This window comes from Micromys minutus (assembly GCF_963924665.1).
Source record: "Micromys minutus genome assembly, chromosome: 2".
NCBI classification, from domain to species: domain Eukaryota; kingdom Metazoa; phylum Chordata; class Mammalia; order Rodentia; family Muridae; genus Micromys; species Micromys minutus.
Genome location: NC_137971.1, coordinates 84,820,807 through 84,843,405, shown reverse-complemented (window position 1 = coordinate 84,843,405; position 22,599 = coordinate 84,820,807). Strand labels below are relative to the sequence as shown.

At 46.2% G+C, this 22,599-nt stretch overlaps 1 protein-coding gene across 1 annotated transcript in view; it reads right to left on the bottom strand.

Annotated features, from left to right (window-relative positions):
* Positions 1–22,599, bottom strand: part of GALNT18 (polypeptide N-acetylgalactosaminyltransferase 18) — a 302,943-nt gene that overhangs the window by 124,806 nt on the left and 155,538 nt on the right. Inside the window, exon 2 of the mRNA XM_080911329.1 lies at positions 14,437–14,629. Within this exon, the coding sequence (XP_080767455.1) occupies positions 14,437–14,629 (193 nt within the window). The remainder of the gene's footprint in view (positions 1–14,436; positions 14,630–22,599) is intronic.

Sequence of the window (22,599 nt, the reverse complement as noted above, 5' to 3'; positions counted from 1 at the left end):
TGCCGGGACACAATGGGACACAGACAAAATCCTTGTCCTCATGGGGCTTATGTTTATGTTTTGACAAGATAAATGGTTGGATATGAAAGCAAGTGTTCTGATTAGAGCAACACAGGGCACATGGACATTCTAATGTCTGGACAGCTGTTCTGGGGAATGGTCAAGAAACCCTCTATGAAGAGGGAGAATTGACTAGACTCTTAAACATTGTGTAAGAGTTGGCCATGGTGAGAACTCACAGGGCCCAGGGGACAGTGCTATGGCTAGAGAGGAGATAAGAAGCCTGCCTCACCATAGAGAGAAAAGAAATTCTTCAGTTCGTCAGACCCTTCCCAAAGATACTTGCCTCTTTCCCTACAATGAATGTCATTTCAATAACAACATGGAGGAAGTTTGTGGAGAGCCAAGTGGCTCTGTGAACAAAAACTTATTCATGATGGGAAACCAAGACCAGGCAGCTGGGCCTTCCCTGGGCAGGGAACCAGGAGAATGTGCATTGCTTACTTATTCTGCCTGATATAGACTTTGAATCTCAAAGTCTATATCAGGCAGAATCCACATCATATTCTGGTTTCTTCAGGCACTTGAATAGATGCAGCGCTCATGCACACACACACACACACACACAGAGAGAGAGAGAGAGAGAGAGAGAGAGAGAGAGAGAGAGAGAGAGAGAGAGAGAGAGCTTAGACAAAAGTAATGCCATATATAGTCGAACACACATTGTTTCATTGTTTTTTCAAGTAAAGTGGAGAGCTCCCAGTTGGGTCTTTGTGTGGTTCAAGTACTCGGTCCTCCATGATAAATGAGGCTGTGGCACTAGACCCCTGTACCCACCTGTCATTTTTCAGAAACAGAACTAATTACCTTTCTCTGGTCTTTTTCTTTATTTCCGAACATGGCTACCTAGACTCCTCCTTTTAAGAAGACTCACTTAAGTTTACCCTGTGACAGCCATGGCTGTCTCTGTAAGTCAGTCTCCTGGTGGTCATTCGCCAACCATAATCAAATCATTATGGTTCTTTTACAACTAAAGCCTACTGATCATCGTTTTCATAAGAAAGACTTTCAAACCCAAGGTTTTTCTAGGGAAACTCCTGTATATAACAGAAGCCCTGATATCCCATGTCATATCCACACCCATTTATCTCTCCCTGGGTGCCAATAAATATAACTTTATGAAAACAAGGCTTGTTCGCTACCCTGCCATTTTCAACAAGGACCTAGCACATAGTAGGTGGTCAGTGTTTTGGGCATCAAATTGAGTACATAGGCATGTTTATTTTCTGCTCAGCCTATACCTTATCTGCACACTACAGATCTATTGAATGCCAGGCTCTCCCTTCACCAGCAAGCTCTTGTTTGCCTGTATTTCCTCTTTTTGCATTTATGTTCCAGTTCCACATAGCCTCCATGAAGTTGTTCTATCACATTTTCTAATTTCTTTAAAGCCTTCTTTTCCCTTTTTATTGGGAACCTAATCATTTCCATCACTCACAAGTAGTAACTGCTCCCTCCCCATTTGAGGCATTCTGCACCTACCTGAAAGAGGGTGTAGGTGGAGCACCACCAGGTAAGTACACAGGAAGGGAGGCACTGGGAATGCTAATCAGCTTAGCCTACCATATTGCACAATCTTGGACAAGCCATTTCTTCTTCTTCTTCTTCTTCTTCTTCTTCTTCTTCTTCTTCTTCTTCTTCTTCTTCTTCTTCTTCTTCTTCTTCTTCTTCTTCTCTCTCTCTCTCTCTCTCTCTCTCTCTCTCTCTCTCTCTCTCTCTCTCTCTCTCTCTCTCTCTCTCGCTCTCTCTCTCATGCCTTCACATAGGAAGACAAGATCACCCAAAGGTATTTTGCTGAGCAGACTTGAGGCTCTTTCCTCATGCATACAGTGAACCTAAGACACTTGACTGAAGAAATTATCTGCGAACACTCTGGCTCCCTCCCAAGCAGTGCCTTGTTATCACCAACATTCTAAGGACATCCATAGTCACTATAGAAACTAGGCCAGGTGGTTTGTCTGAACTTTTCTCAACTTTAGAACAATGACGATTTCCCACAGGCTTGGATATCTGGTCATCCTGTCCCTGAATCCTAAGTTTCCTGATGGCTGGGAATGGCCTTACAGCCTCATACCACACTGCCCAGCACAGTGCCTGGCAGTGAATAGGCAGTCTGCTGATTTTACTGATAACATTTCCTTTTCAGTTGTCCCCAACCCACTCCCCATCTCATACACATAGTCATGATTCCAATCTCTCTCTACTCAGTATTAAAGCAGAGCTCTCATCACTGAGGGAAGGAAACAAAAAGAAGCAAGTAAGAAAGAGTGCATCAGTCAAAATATATAGCCTTATCTACGGGTCACAGCCTTCATAGGCCTTCACTGGCATTGCAGGTGGCCAGACAGCTGCTGCTGGGGCCCTACAAGAGAAACACATTTCTAAGAAGTGTCACAGAGGAAGATAATGTAAGATGAGGGGATAAGACAACCTGGTCGGCCTTCTACTGGCTCAGTCCCTGTCAGTGCCAGCTAATTTGTACAGTTTGGGCAACTCTGTACACTAACTTGACTAACTTATTAAGTCCCCCCATGACGCAAAGGCTTATGTAGGACCCACGCTGTTCCCAGACCGTGGACAGAGTAGATGTAAGTTCTGGACTCCAGATGACTTCTCCTGTGAGCCCAGCACTCAACCTGCAGACTTTGCTCTCACATGTACACTACTGAGATCATCTAGTCTCATAGTTTGACTGAAATGCCCCCTTACAAGTTCATCCATTAAATGCTTGACCTCTGGTTCTCAGAGCACTGACTTTCAAGGCTATACTTAATCCCCAATGCCTTCCTCATGTTCTGCTTCCTGTCTATCATGAGATGAATGTGGCTTCCTCCGCATACTCCAGTTGTCATGACTATGGGCTTAAATCACTGCAATAATAAGTCAAAACAAAACCCCGTTTTTCCTGGGTAAATTTTGGTTAGGTAGTTTGGTCACAGGTATGTAAAAGTAATGAGTTTATCTAACACCTGCGCTCTCTAGAATAGTCACCATATCTCTGGTCAACATCTTCCCAGGTAGTATATTTCCCAAGAGGGTTAGTCAGTGCGTCACTAATGTTCCAAACACATGCAGGAAGTCATGGTGAAAGGAGAAAAGGTTTATTTTGCTGCACGGTTCCAAGAGTTCAGTCTTGAGTCATTCAGCCCTTTTGTTTCACAACAGTCTACATAAAGGAGACCAGGAGAGGAAAGCTATTCATCTCATGGTGGATAGGAAAGACAGTTTCAATATGCTTGGCCCACAGGAAATGGCACTATTAGGAAGTGTGGAATTATTGGAGGAGATAAGGAGCTGTGGCCTTGTCAGAAGTGTGCCACTGTGGGGGTGGACTTTGAGGCTTCTACGCTCAGCCTCCACCCAATGTGGAAGAAAACCTACTGCTCACTGACTGCAGAAGCCAGTCTTCTCCTGGCTGCCACCTACAGATCAGAATATAGAAAGAACTCTTTCTCCAACGCTATGTCTGTCTGTGCAATGCCATGCTTCCCTCCATGATGGTAATAGGCTGATCCTCTAAAATTGTAAGCCAGGCCCAATTTAATGTTGTCCTTTATAAGCATTGCCTTGGTCACTGTGTCTCTTCACAGCAATAAAACCCTAAGGCAGGCGTCAGTACCAATAACCTAACTTCCCTCTGCTGGGCCCTACCCTTAGGGCTTTACTGCTTTCTAATAGCACCATGAGCTGGTCATCAAACCTTCAACACCTGGACCCTTGAGAGGACGTAACACACAAACTATACCTCAGAGCCACCCTTCCACACACCCTGAGAGCTGTCTCTGTTCCCCTGCCCCATTCACTTCTGTGGTGAAGGGCAAATGAGGATTACAACGCAAAGACACCACCTGAATGTCACTGACTTGTCCTTTTTAAAGGACACTTAACTGTGTAAAACTCAGCCCTGACTTGTCTTTGAAAGAGGCACTTTCCCCTCTAAAATTAAGCCATAAAAGTTACCTTTTGATTTTCACTCTTGCTCAATGTCGAGCTGTTCCCCACTAGAGATAAAAACAAGGTGTATTGGAGGGAGAGTGTTGGGACTGTCTAATAAGCTGAATTGATGGTCCCGATAAACTCCACTCTATTGATCTCTGCACACAAAAAGAGATGCAGGAACAAGAGACAAGACAACTTAGGGAGCTTCTCTGCAGATATATATATATATATATACCCAGATTGTTTTGAGTCATCCCGAGACAAATTTTCACCAGGAATTGGGGTGTCATTACCTATGAGAGGAACAGACGCAGTAGGACCCCTGTATAAGATCATGTCCAGCTCTTGGGCATCAAGTGAGGAAATCAGCCTTTGTGTCTTACAGCTGGGCAACCTCGTGTTAGATTGGCAGTCTCTGCTCTTTCTTTGATCTCAGAAAATGGACAAGATCGTTGTCCAAAAGATGAATCATGAGGCAGTTTGACCTGCCAGAAAGCAGGATGGAACACACCATTTCCAGAATGAGATCAAAGGAGACTGCCAATGAACTCTGGGGACAGGGCTTCTGAGCCAGAGTTCTGGGAGTGCAACAAAGGCTCCTACCTGAGAAGATGACAGTCTGGAGCAACCACTCCCTGGGGGCGTTTGTCCTGGCCACTCTTCCCAAACTTCTCCCAGAGATCCTCCTCTCTGAGCTATAACCAGAATATGATGTTAAGGTCAGTTGTTAGCCACTTGGAGCATGAATGCAGGCTACTTCATATCCCTCAAGATACCCGTCGGCTCTCCATGGCCACTGTTGGTTCTAAAAGATACTGGTATCCTTACAACAGTCATTAATCTCTGTGTACCCACATAGCACCCATGGTGTTTCTGTGACCTCCCTTTGTCATACTTTTAGCTTTTAGCACTTCCTGCTTATATTGACACTCGCATCTGTTGGCTCCCAAGAGATTCAACTCAAGGAGACCCAAGAATGAGGCGATGTGAGGATTCTCACCATCAAGAGAAAAGTCAAGACTATCCCTCCCTCTGGCTGGCATATATATCACTATAGCCTTCAGAGCTTAGGGATTCCCACGCTTTTTTTTTTAACCACTTCTCCCCAGACTCTATCGAGAATCCCTGGAAATAACAGCAGTAATGAGCATTTGCTTTGTACCATAAGGTATGCTTTTGTTCTTTTCTACCCAACAACTATCGGCACCAGCCAGTGTCTTTATTCCCCACTGCAGATAAAGAAAATGCAGTTGAGGTGGGAAATTATCCTCCAGGACTTGATTAAGCCTAAGCTTCTCTGACTGCTAACCCCTGCCACATGAAGATTCCCACCTTCCTTCCTATGCCTCTAGAGGTGTGTTCAGGGAGACGGTGGTGTTGTGTGACTGGTATGATAAAAGCCTGCTAGGAGGCCCTGCTCCTAAGCTGCCAACTCTGCATAGAAACTAGAGAGGGGATGCGATGTGTGGCTGGAAAGTGTGGGACAGTTTGTTAAAGATTTCTGAGCATGGAAGCTTGAGATTATCTCCCAGTTACATTACTGCCTTTAAGATAAGCTGCACCAGGGACATCTGTATAAAGGTTAGTGTCTTACGTCCTCCCTTCCACATTATTACTTTGTCTATAACGGAGGGGAGCAGTGGCTGGTTTCTAAGCCTCACACAGTGATCTCTAGGCCTACTTTAGATCTGTAAGGCAGTCTTGCTGGAGGCTATTTTATGACTTTTCCCTGGAGAATATAAACAACATAGGGCACCAACAACAGACTATGGAGACAATTCTGCTGCGGTCTGTCCTGGTGAACCAGAGAGTTTATTGGGGCTCGTATGGGTGTGGGTGACTCAAAGGCAGCCAAGTGGCCAAAAGACCATTCCAGCATGGGTAAGGACAACTTCCAGGCACCATTACCAAAGAAAGTCTTTCCCTGCCAACTGTCTACTGCTCATCTGACCTTGGGGAAGAGCCTTGTGACTGTTGCAGCTTTCTAAGCTTCCCGGGTCTCTACTGAGTTGGGAGAGCTTCTCTCCTTCATCCAGAAGGGAAGGTTTCAATTTGGAGGAAATGTTAATAACTATACAATGGGCCTTCCTGGTCAGATTGGTTGATATTGAAGGATATTATGAGCTTTCTTGTGGGAACCTTGACTGTGAATACTCTAAGAGTGCAGCAACAAAAGTTTAGGGCAGGATGTAGAACACTGACAGTGAGCAACTGCTGGCGTGGAGATGAGTCACTGGGTGAGAAGTAGCAGAAGTAGAACAAGGAGATTGAATCCTGGAGCTACCTGAGGTATCCCCACCTTCACAGCCTTTTGTTGGTCTTTAAACATAAATGCCTGTGTCTTCACCTCTTGCAAAGAAACCAGACCCATCCCCCATTGCCTATCCCCCATCCCCCTCAGAAAGTCTCTCTCCATTTCCTGGTTGAAATCATTATGGTCCCATGATGCTCTAGATTTTGTTCTCATTTGTTACTGTCCTTGTTTGTTGGCTTTCATGCCACAGTATGCTACTGCAATGCATATCTCTATGTGATTTGTGACACATTCTCAGATATAAGCTACACAGAGTCAGGACTTAACCGAACACTGGGAATTCACAGCACCTGGCTCAGTGTACAGCAGGGCAACTCTCAGAAAGCATGATGCCTGGTGACAAACTCCTGAAGGAAAACTCAAAATTCATGAGCAGGAGAATGTATTTGGCTATCAGTGTTGTGGTGGGAACTCCATCAAGACAGGACAAGAATGGAGTCAGACTACATAATCCTTCCTGCTCGACAGCGACAAAATTCCATCATGCAACAAAAGGAATATGGAGCCAGGGTGGGGTACTTAGCATAAACAGGATTTCAGAGACTGATCCACATGTGGACATCTAAAATCTTGGTGTTTCAGCCATCTGTACAGTGAGAGGAATGGTCCAGGACGAGTCTAGAAACAGAATGCCATCTAGGAACTGCTATGGAGTGAACCGCTGAGCATACGTGATCATCAACACTCAGCTTCTCCCAGAGGCAGACGTTTAATGAACATCCTTTCTGGTGATGCTATCAATGTAGAGAAAGGATCTGCCAGGCAGATAAAGGGAGATAAACAAGAGCGCCATCAGTTACAGTGTAAACAATTCCAGGGAAGCAGGAAGCTTGAGTGTTCCCCAAATCTCTGAGAAATCTTAAGAATGTGGGATCTGGAGAATATGGGTCTTAAATGTACAGTTGCTCAGATATCAAAAGTCAGTAGTCTCTAGTGGAAAAAAAGCATGGAATTAGGTGGCTCTGGCAGGTCTGTGGGTGAGCAGGACAGACCTGTGGCAACCAGGGCTGAGGAATGCAAGGTAGAGGAGGAATGGCAGGACAGGAAAAAATGGAAACTCAATATCTGTTGGGGGTAGGGAATAAAGCTTCTCTAAATCTACAAGGGTAAGGCAAAGTGGGTGCCCTAGTTCTGCTAGGGACAGGAGAATGAATGTCCTCTACATCTGGTGGGGCAGAGCAAGGTGGGTTTCTACATCTTCAGGGACAGGGGAAAGAGAGTCACCTAGATCTTTTGGAGATAGTAGAAGAGGTGTCACATAGTTTTGCTGGAGCAGAAAGGGTACCAGCAGATCTATGGGAAAGGAAGATCCCTAGATCTACAAATGCAGGGTCCCTAGATATGTCAGGGAAGGCCAGTTGGCAAGGACAACAAGACCTCTTTGCTGCCCAGCCATGTCCAGGTTTGATGCAACCTTTGATCTTCTGGTCTCTGGGGATGTGGAAGATAAGTCTTTCCTAAGGGCCTGCAGTATGATGTTTTTCAGAGTGCCTATCTGGACTGACCTGCTCTCATATGCTATCAGAATATTGTTTCACCCCATATCCCTCTGTCCACATGGCCCTCCAGGTAGCCAAGATAAGACCATACAGCTTCTTCTCTGCCTTTCCCTATAAGTCAACTCATAAACCACAAGCCCAGAAAACAAGAGCAACTGCATGCCTGGAAGTGTGCTCTAAACCCCAGATATATTTCAATCTTTGTCCTGCTCTCTCAAAATGAACAGATATTCTCTAAATAGAAACAGAGAGGCTACTGGAACTCAACTCAACTTTCAGCCAATAGACCTGGCTTTGGAGTCCAAAGAAGCAAGTCTAACTGCTAATCTATAACCAATACACAATCATTACCAGTCACATAGCCCAGTGTCTCTCCCAGGGTGGTACCTATGTCCCTTACAATACATTTCTGCAGATAAGGCCTAAACACAAAGAGAAACAACATTGTTCCCTCACTGCTGTACCAAATTTCATATCAGCTTGAAATTACTGCTTCTTCAAGATCAACTAATCTCACTCTTGGCCCACAATGAGATTAACATTAGGGAGAGACAGATGTTCCCAGAGTGCTTTAGTTAGGGAGCCATCTTTCCAATCATATTTGTCCTGTGAGCATCTCCAGCACGGGCAGCACAATCCTTACAAAGCGTCTGTATTTCCTCTCTTGTCCTGTGGTTGCTTCTTGCTGGGCCTGTATTTCACAGACCTCAGCTTCTTCAGAGCCAATATACAAAGTCAGAGAAACTTCCCTGGGCAGTAGAATAAGGTCATGTCCTGAAGTCCTGAGAACCCATAAAGATCTACCTCTGCCACAGAGTACCTGTTAGAACTTGAGCAGGTTCCTCATGTATGTGTGTGTGTATGTGCATGTGTTTGTGCGTGTGTGTGTCTGTGTTTGTATACTGATGCCCATGTGTACAGATGCATGTGGAGGTCAGAGGTCATTAGGGTAGGGGAAAATGCAGTTCCTATCAGTCTTGTTTTTGTGAGACAGGTTATCATAATTTCATTTCTGTTGCTGCGACAAAGTATACTGATGATAAGCAACCTAGGAGAAGAAAGGGGGTCTACTTAGCTTATGATTGCAACTTACAGATGATCATTTCAGGGACATCAAGGCAGAAATGCCAGCAGTTCATCACATCACATCCCCAGTCAAGAGTGAATAGAGAAAAATTACATACTTGTTTGTTTGCTTTCATCCTGCTTTCTCCTGTCTCATACAGGTTAGGACTCTGTGCCTAAGGAATAGAGTTACCCACAATGGACTTGATACTTGATGTGTCTTCCTCCATCAGTTAACAATCAAGACAAATTCCCTATGGACCAACTTGTCTTACATAATTCCTTAAGTGACACTCTCTTCCCAGGTAATTCTAGGTTGGGTCAAGTTGCCTGTTAAAAATAACACAGTGTCTCTCCCGGAATTTCTTCTACATGGAATTTGCCAAGTAAACTAGGCTGGCTGGCCAGCAAGCCTCAAGATGCCACGTGTCTTCCCCAGTGATATGACTGCAAACACACAACCAGCATAGCAGATTTTTTTCGATGGGAGTTCTGGGGGAAGAACTCAGGTACTCATGCACTTACTCAACGTAGTCTTTCCCTAACCCAAACAGATTTCTTAGCCTTGTAAGGGTTAGTATTCTCCCTCATAAAATGGAATGGTAGCAATGCTTGCAAGTTGTCATGAGAATCAAGCTGTAGAGAGAGCATATACAAGGCTTCAGCACACAGCACAGGTACTATCTGAAGTCCACCAGCTCAAGGTCAGCAACACCAACCATACTGCCCAACTGTCCAGCTGTCATACCTGTTTCCAACTTGGAGTCCCCTCCTCCCATAGGACCATTGCATGCTCCGCAGGGTCCTACTGCTTGACTCCTTCTCTGCTACCAATCCATTCCATCCCTACTCTTTCTTGCTCTGGACATGGACTCCTGAGGTTTGAATGTGAATCTGTCATAGTTGTTTTCATTCAGAATCATAGAAAATAGTTCAATCCTTGAAAGACCAACTTCTGATGCTCCAACCACAGTGCTTAACACATCTGTCAACCCAAAAGCTAGTGTACCTTAGTCCCTGGGAGGGAGATACATAGATCTCAGAGGGCACAGGAGAGGAAGGATTCAGAAGTGTCTGAAGATCTGCCTGCAAGACTCAGGAAGTAGCCACTGCCCAGGTCTCTTCCCTGAGCTACCTTGGAGTCAGGCTATAGAATTGGTTGCCTTGGCAACTAGCAGGCTTGATGCTGGAAGACTTTTACTCATATCTGCAGTACCCATTAGGGCAGACACTTGCTCTTAGACTCCTCTATGGCCACTGTTTGGAAATAACTAACAGTGAGTGAGGAAGGAATGTAGAGTCTGTTTCTGCAGAATAGGGAGACAAGGGCAGGAATGTGCCACCACCTGATCTGCTGTCACTGGGATCCCACCTGCCCTCACTGTCGTCCAGTAGCCATTGCCTCAACTCTTCATGGCTCTCCTTCCCAACCACTGCCATATCCATCTTTCCAGTGACCTTCCCCAACCTAATCTCCCTATCTTCTTCTTCCCCAGGAACAAACAGATTCCCTCATCTATTTCAACCTCAGTTTTTGACATGTTGATATTTGACTCATGTCCAATCAGACACACAGACATCCAATGTGCAGGCTGATGACTTTTCATACATGTGTGTGCCTCTGGTTTGCCGCTGCTCATTTTAGGGTTCAGTTGCAAAAAAAGGAAGCATTTAGACATTAGAGACAGGATGGAGTCCATATTGAAGACCTCACATCTGGCATGCTGGTCATTGCCAATGAGGACCAGCTAAGCAGAAATAAGGTGTCTTCCCTCCTGAGCCACCAGCTCTTTCCAACCCAGAAAACGAGCAAAGAAGTCATTGTTCAGACTACATGGTACAATTTAATAATGTTCTATCTCCTTTAGTGGCCCATTGACCTGCTTTGTTCCCCCCAAGGCTATTGGATCTTGACAGGGAAGGTGGAGGAAGCTTCTGCCTTTTCTGTGTTTTTATTTTCCCTCCTTCCAGGAGACATCAGAGATAGTGAAGGGAGTGTTCCTAAAGTTGTCACCTGCCAGGCAACCTCCATGTCATGGAGGTCAAATAAGGCAAGGCTTCCATGGGCTATCCAAGAAACCTTCAGAATGGTTCTTCCTGAAGGGCACTAAGAAATCCTCAGCAAGTTCTCCAACAATCCACTTTGCCCTGTACTGGCTCTTGTCTGGACTCCCACTTCCAAATGCTTCCGGAGCCTGGCCTGTCTTCTGCTTTACTAGTGTCTAGCAGAAACTTCATGCTCAATAAATGTTCATTGAGTGAAGAAATTCGTGAAACCTGGGGACCAACTGAATGGACTCTTTTCATTTTGATTGTACTTTATTCTGAGCACAGGCAGATAACAAGGTTTGGATTGCATCTTTTATTCCCCAGGAAAAAGCCAGAGGCAATGCAAGGGAGAGGAAGGACCAGGAATGTATACCACATGGAAAGTCTCTTTGGAGGCAGATGCTGTAGCCAGTGCATCTGAGCACTGGTAAGAGGTTCACTCATTTTTCTTTTTTCAAAATATAGATGAAGACCTTACTCTCTCTAAACCTGGCCAGCCAATGCTTAGTGCTGTGGAAGGCAATCCTTCTAGTCCCCCAACAGTGACACAACTGCCACCTTACAGCAGAATAGCACAATGGTTACCTGGAGTCTTAGTCAGGGTTTCTATTCCTGCAAAAAACATCATGACCAAGAAGAAAGTTGGAGAGGAAAGGGTTTATGCAGCTTACACTTTCCCACATTACTGTTCAAAAAAAGTCAGGACTGGAACTCAAGCAGGTCAGGAAGCAGGAGCTGAAGCAGAGGCTATGGAGGGATGTTACTTACTGGCTTGCTTCCCCTGGCTTGCTCAGCCTGATTTCTTATAGAACCCAGGTCTACCAGCCCAGGGATGGCATCACCAACAATGGGCTGGACCCTCCCCCCTTGATCACTAGCTGAGAAAATGCTTTATAGCTGTGTCTCATGGAGGCATTTTCTAAACTGAGGCTCCTTTCTCTGTGACAACTCCAGCTGTGTCAAGTTGACACACAACCAGCCAGTACACGTGTCAATTTCTATTCCCAGATCACTCAGCTTCCCACTCCAGTTCTGACCCTAAGGACATCGGGCAGCTCATGCTCTGTCTGTGCTCCAGTTCCCTCCTCTCTGCAGTGGAGACTCAGCCACCTAGCTTCCTTCAGCAAGGGGTTGTAGGATTCCAGATCACACGTGCCCAGGACCAAACAATTACCTACAGATGAGTGCAATGTACTCTACACGCTTGCCAGTGTAGACCGAAAGAGAGCAGAGCAGCTAGAGGGATGCTCTCTGAACATGTTACACAGAGAGCTCCAATTTGTGGCTGTCTTGTTCTCCTTAAGCTCTTCTTGCACTCAGTGATTCACCAATGTCTGTCTTGGCCATGAGTCTGGCACTAGAGCCAGCCAAATTCATGTGCAAAGGGAGCCTCCCATGCTAAATGCACCTGCAAAGAGCCCTCTCTGAGGAGACAAGTCCAGTGCCCACTCACTCTGTTGGCGACTTGTCTTCTCTGTGAAGAGAAATGGCCTCACCCTCTATGGAAGGTGTCTGAGGTCCACAAACTGGACAGCACAGTGGAGAGGGATGGGCCTTCTCTTGTGATTATGTCCTGGAGAAATTGCAGGGTGCTTCCCATCCAGGGTCCCCTAGAGACCCCACCCCCTTTCAGCAACCCCTCCAGAGAGGACAGCAAGAGCAATGTTTCTCTCAGGAGAAGGTGAGGGGTTCTGGGTCAGTTATGAACATCACTGTGCAGAGTCAAACTAAACATAACTGGGGATGCACTATAGCCTGAAGGTGGCACCTCAATGTGGGTCAAAGTTCAGTTGGACTAGTTATTCATCTCTGGAACCTCAGGATACATTCTTGCCCCCTGATTTCCTTGACTCAGAGTGGAGTCCCTCTCTTCCTTCTGTTCTCCACAGGACATGTCGCCATGAAACTGGAGAGCAGGCTGCATGGAGGCTGGCCCTCAAGCTTTTTTGCCCATGTTTTCTCCCCCGCATTGCTGTAGATTACATGATGAAATCATGAGGAGAAGAGACTGTGCAGTCAATAATGGATTTGACATAAATGTGAGTTCCATGTTTGATCTCCTGCTTTCATATACTGAAGGCAGGCAGAGCATTGCACATGTGTATCCTCAGAGCCAATATACAGAGGCAGGAGGATTCCTGGGGCTTGCTAGCTGGTCATCCTAGCCTCATAGCCCATAGGCAAGGCTTTGTCCTAGTCTCCAAACAATGAGGGAAGAACCCAAGGAATGATGTCTAAGGTTGACCTATGACTTCTTTATCTATCTATATATATACACGGATATATATATATATATATATATATATATATATATATATATATATATATATCCATATATATATTCTGTTGTATGCACATGTGCACACATGCACACACATATACTCATACACCACAAACCATCTTTAAGTGTGTGTACACGTGTGTGCATGCGCACACACATACAGACACACAGACACACACATACACACACACACACACACACAAACACACCCCCACACACACACATACACTTCTCCCCCTTTGTAGGTCCCCAGTTCTTAGGTGACTATAGCCCAGCCATCTGCTCCTCAGATCAGAGGCTTCTGCTCCTCAGATCAGACAACTCTACTTGATTATACAGTATTCAGTAAGTGCTCAGTGAATGTTGATGGAGCTGAGTTGAAGTCCTCTCTCTAAGGCAGTGGTTTTCAACCTTCCTAAAGCTGCAGCCTCTCAATGCAGTTCCTCATGCTGGGGTGACTCGCAATCATAAAAGTTTTGCTGTTACTTCATAACTAATTTTGCTACTGTTTTGAATTATAATGTAAATGATTGTGTTTTCCAACTATCTTAGGTAACCCCGTGAAAGGGTCATTTAACCCCCAAAGGGGTCATGACCTATAGGTTGAGAATTGTTCCTCTAAGAAGCTATAAATTCTAAGCTCAGCTACAAAATCTTTTCAGAAAATCCCAAAGAGAAGCTCACTATGGTTTGCATTTTTAAGGAACATTTAAAAATGAGGAGGAAGGGGGCAATGAAGATTTGGGGAACTCACAAAAGTTAATGAGATTTCCTAACTGTGGTACGTGCCCCAAGTTTTAATAATTATGAATAATAAAGACTCTGGCTGAACCTTAAAGAAATAGCCTTGTGTAACAAGACGAAAAGCTAGGGCAGACCTCTCTGCTAGATGTAATGACTTGTTCACCCTGAAAGACAGATATATTAAAAAAAAAAAAAAAAACTAATTTAAAAAAAGTTGGAGCTAATTGGTTTAAAATGACAGATTAATGGGGTTATTGGATGTCTCTGGTGCCCTTAAGGGATAATTTGGATTATTAATCCCTAAAATCTTTAATGCAAGGAAGCTGTCCCCCTATTCAGCAGAGGGGAAACAGGCTGGAACGTAAGCCCTGGCTAAGATGGAAAAGAGATTTAAGATTGTGACCCCGCCCCCAGTCCTCGCTCTGTTCCCAGCACCGCGAGAACTCAAGTCTGCAAGAGCAAGAGCCTGGCCACCATCTGCTCACCCACTGGGCCTGAGGTCCGGCAGGGGCCTGTCAAGGGGCAGCCGGTCACTGAGGTAGGCGTTGTAACCATAGTACTGGAACTGCTTCAGGGCCACACGCCGGCCTTCGGGGCTGAGCTCCTGACCCCAGTGTGCAAACAGGGAGGAGTCCGTGAAGGGTTCAGCCTCCGCCTCATCAGGCTTGGCAGGAGCCTCTGGAGAAAGAAGGGACAAGGGTCAGTGGATCAGAGTGGAACCCTGTACACGCCATTACCAATCCCCTTCCCTTCTTCACACAAGCCTGCCCCAGTGACTGAGGAGAGGGGAATTCTGATGCTTCTCAAAGACTTATTCACCCATGAATCTATGGTGTCATCTGCCCAATAAGCATCACATTCAGGGATACAGAAATGTACCCAGCAGAGGCTGCCAAGAAGTTGATGGTTGTGAGCCTGACAAGCCATGGCCCCAGCACAGAACTGCAGCCTTTTCCAGTTTGTCACTGCCAAGAATACTAGCCCAGTATCTTAAGTGGGCCCCGGCTTCTTCCCCAGCCCGTACTCCTCTACCCCACCCCCTACAGTCCTGCTCCAGTCTACAGCCAGACCCCAGCTCTCTCTGCCCACCCACCCAGACAGGGACATTCAGACACAGGTAACAGCCACCTGCTATACATCTTGGAACTTCTTCCCGGACTCCTGGTGGATTCAGGAAAGCAGCCTGCTCCAGGTTCAAAGGCTGCTTCGGGGGAAGAGGGTCCCAGCATTTCTTCCCACAGGCTTTCCTACCTAGAATACTAGCTTTTTTGGATTTGTATGGTCAAAGATACGAGACCCGTGAGGACTGCATACAATAAGGCATGGGCCACTAGGGTTCGAGAATGTCTCCCAGTGAGCTCACAAATGAAAGGAGGAGGAAGGTACCAGGAGGGTTTTTTTTTCAATCCTTCAATACTGAGTCACAGACCTAGCACAGCCGATAGGCCAAGACTTAAACTGGTATCCTGGGGCAGATTGTCAGGAAACCACTTAACGTAGTGACAAAAAGCAGAGATGTCCAGACCAGTAGACATGACCTCTATGTCATGAACATATGAGGTAGAGACTGGGGCTAGACAGAGACCTGAGGATGCAGACCCAAGGACCAGGAGAGGTAGCTATAGGGCACCTGGTGGGTCCCCTCAGCTGTCTGTATGTAGCTAGGATTTACACAACATGCTTAAAGCCACAGGTCAAAGACAGGGCCAGGGTCCTCAGGTGTTCCAGGTCAGGGCATTTAGTACTCCAGATTGATACCTCCTCTTGAGTCACTAAGTCTACTAAGAGTTGATCTAGGAGGAGGGACTTTGCCTGGCCACAGAGGGCAGCATCAAGCTCCCTCTTGATTCAGCATGGTGGGGGGTGTTCGGAGGCAGGAAACTGGCGAGACTGGAAGTGTTCCCTAGTTGTCACAGAGTGAAAGAGACTTGGGGAGCCTTGCTTCAGAAAGCAGAAAATAAAAGGTGATACCGGGCCAAGAAAGAGAGTCAAAGAGATGCAAACAGGCACAGAGGGGTTTTCAGTTGCCCACCAAACTCCCAGGGAGTCAACATGAGGAACTTCTTCTTGGGGGGCACTGACGACCCACTAGGTTGGAGGTATAAGTCATTAGCATTAGCCCAAAATGCTTACTACCCTCATGAGCAAGGACCCTTTCTTAAGCATGCCCCTACAGGACCCTTAATCTCAACTGATCCTCTTCAGAGTAACACAGACAGCACCAGATTCATGTCTGGGATCACAAGGAAGAATGCAGAAGAGCTGGCATGATTCCACTCTAGGAGACCCTCTCCTACCTCAAGGTTGACCCCGCCCCCCAACTGCAGCTCATGACCTGCATAGTAGCAAGCTGGGACCCAGAGGACAAGGTGAGTCATCTCATGACCAGTATTTTTGTTTGTTTGCTTGCTTGCCTTCTAAGAAACCTAAGAGAAAACACAGATCCATCAAGCAGGTTAGGATCTGCTGAGCATGTATGACCTATGCATACATTTCTAAGTGGTTTTAGGATGTCGAAGCCAGCCCAGTTTCCGATCACACCGTTCCAGAATGGAGTGCACCTGAGCATTCTCCCCATGAGGCCTGTTTGTGTGATCTTGAAGGTCTTCGTTATCTCTGTAAAGATAGATGGCTTACTCACTCGAACGGGGGGCAGTAAAATCTAAATCAGTGAGCCAACTGAATCATATAATATTTAAAAGAAATGGAGTTTTATTGCTCTCAAATGCCTAAATGGATATTACCAAGTAAAATGAGATCAGTTAATGAAAAAATTATGATTCACAATTAGGCCTGTGTTGCATAATAATGTATTACAAACAGATTGAAGACAGAGGTTACAGCACTGTGTCCCTACCTTGTTACTCGGTATGGGCACAAATGTTAGGCACCATGAAACCAGCATGCTCTTAAAGACGAAGTAGGGGCCTGGACGCAGGGGTAGCGATTCAGTTGATACGCTTGTTCTGCAAGCACGGTGGCTTGAATTTGATCCTGGTTTCTAAAAAGAGCCAAGGGTGGTGGTGTGTGCTTGTAATTCCAGTGCTGGGGAGGCAGAGACAGGCAGACCCTCGGTGCTCACTGCCCTGGCTATCTAGCCTATGTAATGAGTTCCTGGCTACTGAGGGACTGTTTCAAAAATACAAGGTAGGTGGTACCTGAGGAGTGACACCTAACATTGTCCTCTGGTCACCACACATATTTAGGTACATCTGCACATACACACCGCCCCCAGGTGCACGTGCATCACACACACACACACACACACACACACACACACACACACACACACACACACACGGAGCTAAGGAACCAAGGGAAGCAATATTTGTTTTATTCTTTATATTAGATATTAAGTTAGCATACAACATAGTATGCTACATGGTGACATTTCTATACATATATATCAGTCTACTTTGTTATCTACCCCTCCCCCACTGCCCTCCTCCATCATCCCTCCCCTGCCCCTTGCTGGATCCCTGCCTCCCCCAACAATCCACTGGTCTTTTGTGACACATGTATTCCAGTATCCTCTTCCCTCTCAAGATCACTTTCATGTACCTTACATGCAATCTACATATAAATGTAGGTCCAGATCCAGCATTTGAGAGGAACGCACCAGCTTTGTTGTTCTGAGTCTGGCTTATTTCATTTAACATAATGACCTCTAGTTCTGTCCACTTTCTTTAATGTGTCATGATTTCAATGTTCTTTATGACTGCATAAAATTCTCTCTCTCTCTCTCTCTCTCTCTCTCTCTCTCTCTCTCTCTCTCTCTCTCTCTTTCTCTCTTCCCCCCCAAACCCATGTGTGTTTGTGTGTGTGTGTGTGTGTGTGTGTGTTGTGTGTGTGTGTGTGTATGAGCATGTGGTTTTCTTTATGTCCACATGTGTTCCGTCTGTCAAGTGACTGAATAGGGCAGTAGCAGAAAATCCTTGGAGGAGTAAGAGGGCCACTACTTGCCTGCTAGGGACCCCCAGGATCTTTCTGGGGCAAAAGAGAAGTGGACCCTGGTGGCAGGTAGGAGCATGTATCAGGGGAAGTCATCAAGGGGCTTGTGTATAGTCCTTTGCTATCTAGTTCACCAAACCAGTGACTACAGACCCTTATGCAGGCAACAGACATTTCTCAGGTGGCTCCATGGAATTCAGTCACTGCTAGATAATCAATCACCCCTAAATCTTAGGGTGCCTTGGTAGGTCTCTTGTGCCTGATAATCATCTAAAGCTTCTCCCAGACGCCCAGAATTGGACAGGACACAACATAGAGTTGTTTCCCTGGCAACATAGAGACGGTGACAGAAAAAGCCATGTCTCCCCTTTCTCTTCTGTCCCTTCCTCCTTCTACCTCCACATTCTTTTTCTCCCCTCTCCCCATCTTTTCTGCCACCCTTCTTTTTTCACACTAAAGAGCTCATATTCAGAAGAAGCCCAGTAATGACTTCTAAAAATTCCTCTTCCCAGAAAGTAAGTACAGAGGACAACAAGGTGGGCAGGTCCAGTGTCTCCAGAAAATTGAGCCAAGTTATCTTTTGGGAGTGTCCCATCAAACTAGAGTCACTAAGGCCCGAGGGAGGCAAGTTAAGCACCCCATTTCCTTCCCAGCCCCAGCTCTTTAATATGACATCTGTACCTTTTGAGTCCCCTCAGTCCCCCAGGTGCTTTCTACAGAGCCCTCTACAGCTCCTGGAGGAGGACTTCCTATGGGGACACTAGTCAACCACTGAAGGTGCTATTAATGTGTCTCTGCATGGATTCTGAGCATTAATGGGAACTGAAAATGACCTGGGGCTCATGTTTGACATTTCCAGAGACCCAGGAACCTGTCAACCCTGCTTATATCTCCAGAATGTCCTTCTGAGTCAGAATCTACAAGCTCTATCTTGGCTAGTGTCACCCAAAAGTGCCTCCAGGGACTGCTCCTCTCTAATGCTGGGCCTCTGAGTCAGCATCCACCAACTCTATCTTAGCTAGGCTCACCCAGAGGAGCTACTGGTGACTTTTTCCCTCTGACACTGGGATTCTGCGTTCTCTGAGTCCTGCATACAAATCATCAGTTAAAAATGTGTATTGCTTTATAATTTAATGTGTTTGAAATATGCACGTGTGTGTGTGTGTGTGTGTGTGTGTGTGTGTGTGTGTGCGTGTGCGCGTGAATATGAATGTGTATGGAGGCCATTGGAAGACTTTGGATTCCTACTATCTGTTTGCCCAACCCCCTTGAGACAGGGTTTCTCACTGAACTTGGATCTAAGCTTGTGGCATGTAAGCCCCAGCAGGCCCACCCTTGCCTCTCACAGTGTTGAGGTTGTTAGTATGTATGACCATGAGTGATTTCTTTTGTGAGTTCTAGGGGTCTGAACCCAGGTCTTCATGTTCACACAACAAGCATTCTTAGCCCCTGAGCCATCTCCTCAGTCCACAACACATTTTGAAACAGCTTTATTCTGTGCGAGGCTGGTTGTTAAATAATGAAATATAACGATGAAGCAGACATTTCCTTCGTGGTCGTGGGATTTACTGAAAGGGTAACATGCAAAATATGATCAGTGCTCTGGCACACAACATGCCCTCAGGTCCCTGGAGGGGAAGTGGGGAATGGGAATGGTTTCCAAGATGTGAAAGCACTTGGGTTAAAGCACAAAGAGCAGGGGAGACCCACAAGATCCTCCTGGGAAAGAGTCCAGAGGAGGACACAGCAAAAGCCAAGAAGAAGGATAAAATATGCTGCTAAACTGAGGGGACAGATGCTGTGTCAGATGCAACAGGAAAGCAGACGGTGAGATGCTGCATTGGACACTAAGGAGCTTGGTGCAGAGCTCACTCGCTCCCTTTGTGACCACAGCCCCATCTGCATGTTGTGTACCAGGACTCACTTAGGCAGCTTCTCAGTGGACCTACGCTCATGTGGACCAATTGGTAAGCTGTAGGCGTACCTTCACATGGTAAAAGGTTGATGCTCAGATTCTCTCTGGCTGTCCTTCCTCTCTCCGCTGCTTTGGGTTCTTTCTCAGAAGCCTTTAGACCTCTTGGCCAAGCAGCAATCTGGATGTTTGTCAGATCTAGCTGGGAGCCCCTGGGTCCTGCTCTACACCAAGCCAGCCCCTCTGTAGTATGGTTAGCGCCTGTGGCTCCCAGGATCTTGACAAGTGTGTATATTGTCTGCTTGCTTCTTGAGACAGGGTTTCACCAGGCAGCCCTAGGTAACCTGACACTCCAGATTCTCCTGCCTCAGCCTTCCAAATGCTGGGATTCTACATCACACACAATAGCAAGCATATTTTGAGGATCAGTCTTCTCCTTCAACCCCTTTGTACACAGGCCCCTTTATGGAGTTTATGTAGTATGATGAGTTCATGAAGTACTTTCTTAGCTCCTCAGTAGTTACTGTTCTGTCCTCACTATATATATCCCGTTTTCCAGAAAGTTCCAGATGTTACAGCACATCTAGGAAATGCTGTAATACTATCTCACAGCTACACCCACAGAACCTGCCACCCACAGAACCTGCCACCCACAAACAAGAGTGGAGCCTTGCAGATCCATCCTAACCACTTCCACACTGATCCTATGAGGCAAGAGAGACATGGGGAAGGGAAGCACTTGCAAAGCTTTGAGCCTAGGATGATCTGACAAGCACCAAGAACACAGGTGTATGCCCTGCTGAGCCTTTTGAAGCTGGCTTTGCAATGAGGCCCTGGCAGTGAGATGCCAGCAAAAAGTGACAAGATTGGATCTCTGAGTGGTGTGATGTATACCTTGAAGAGATGCCCAACCCTAACCTCTTCTGCCTGTACCTTTTCTCCAAGACTGCATCCCTCGAGACACTCAGGGTGGGAAGCCAAGACATTTTCCAGCTCTTGGCATAGCTACAAGAGGAAACTCAGAGGCAGTTTCCTGGAGGAGTGGAAAGAGAGCTTGTAAACTAAACCCCCTCTAAAGCAGAACTCAGTACCAATATGCTGCTTGGAGTCTGGCATGGGGGTCACAGTAAATAACTGTTGCTGGAGGTCAGAGTGGTTTGGGGTTGGACAGTGCATCTGAAGAGGCAGACAAAGCTACCACGTGGCTTGTGGCTTACACCTCCAAGTGCACACCAGTTGTAGCAAACTGGACTGCATGCTCTCTTTCCTTATGGTTTTGCTCAGTTATTGGTGTTTCTCTCACCAGCAGACCAGAGCAGAAACTTCTATGGTTTTGAGAGTCAGTGAGCAGTTTTTACCCAGTGGCCAGATCCACTGTTGTTTCTATTTCTTTTCAAAGCCTGTTTAGAGCTGTGGTTTTTGGAGACTTGGTAACAAGATCCAGACCCAGGAGCAACAGGTGGCCCAAACCCTGAGGACATACTTCCCCTGACACCGAGTCCATGTCCTGAAGCTCATCTAGAGGACCCGTGGTTCTGCCTCTTTGTCCTTCTAGACATCTCTTGAGACTCTCCTCTCTGCACTCCTCAGCCTGTCGTTCATAATACCTGAGCAAGACCTAAAGACCATCCAGGTCTCTCTTTCTTTCCCTTGTGAATGGGAGCTACCAGCCAAAGTGCTGTGTCCTCAGATTTCAGAAAGATGAAATCTGGAGCTGAAGAAGTTGCTCAGTGGTTAAGAACACATCTTTCAGAAGACTTAAGTTCGGCTCCCAGAAACTATTGAATGGCTCACAAATGTCTCTAACTTCAGCGCCAGAAGATCTGATGCCCTCTTCTGTGAGCACGCATGTCACATACGCTCACACAAACATACAAACAGCTCCCACCCCTATAGGTGAATGCTAAGCATCAAATAAAGGCAAAGATGATACTGAACATCTTGGGTATAAATCTTAAAGCAGGTTTTCTTTTCCCCTCCTCCCTGGTTTTAAATAACTCCCCTGAGATCTATTCCACAATGTTCATCCTGCTTAATGTCCAATTCAATGATTTTTTTTTTTTTTTTAGAAAATGTCTTTCAGCAGTTTCTAAAATGCCTCTGTGCATGCTTTATTTGGGTTAAAAGGCAAAGGGCTAATTGAATGTCCAGAAGCAAACCATTGCCACTGAAGCTTTTGGGGAAGTCCTATGAGCTGCCTTTCTGCCAGCAACTACAGACCACTTTTCCCTAAGAACCTTGAAACCGAGCCTGGCTTCCAAGTTTAAGGATGGCTGGATTTAGCTCTACACTTTCATGTGTAGCCGGACTCCTCCTTTTCATGGGAGCTGGGATACCCATGGATTTCAGGCAGATTTCTGGGTGGGCATTGTTTAACTGACAGTCAGAGTTCAGCTTCTTGGCCCTCACCTCCCTCCACTATAGAAAGGAGATTTTAAAGACTTCTTCCAGGACAGCAACGAGTCAAAGAAACTCCAGGTGAGTCCATTGCTCCTTCCACCCTGATTGTCTACAGTGGCCGCCCAGTACAGTTGGCCAGGAGTTCAACATGGCTGTTGTCTTTAGGCAGGGCAAGGTGGAGAGATCTGGCCCTGTATTCTGGAAGGGGACCACGAGGTACAGCCCAACCAGGTGGGCTAGATGTCAGAGGGTTGCCAGGACTTAGTTGTGGTTCTTGAGAAAAGGCAGGGCTGGTATGTTAGGCAGCTATTGGATGGCAAGGCCACTCTGGGGGTGGGACAATGCCTTTTCCAGCAGATGGAGCCTGTAGAGATTCCTGTCTGAG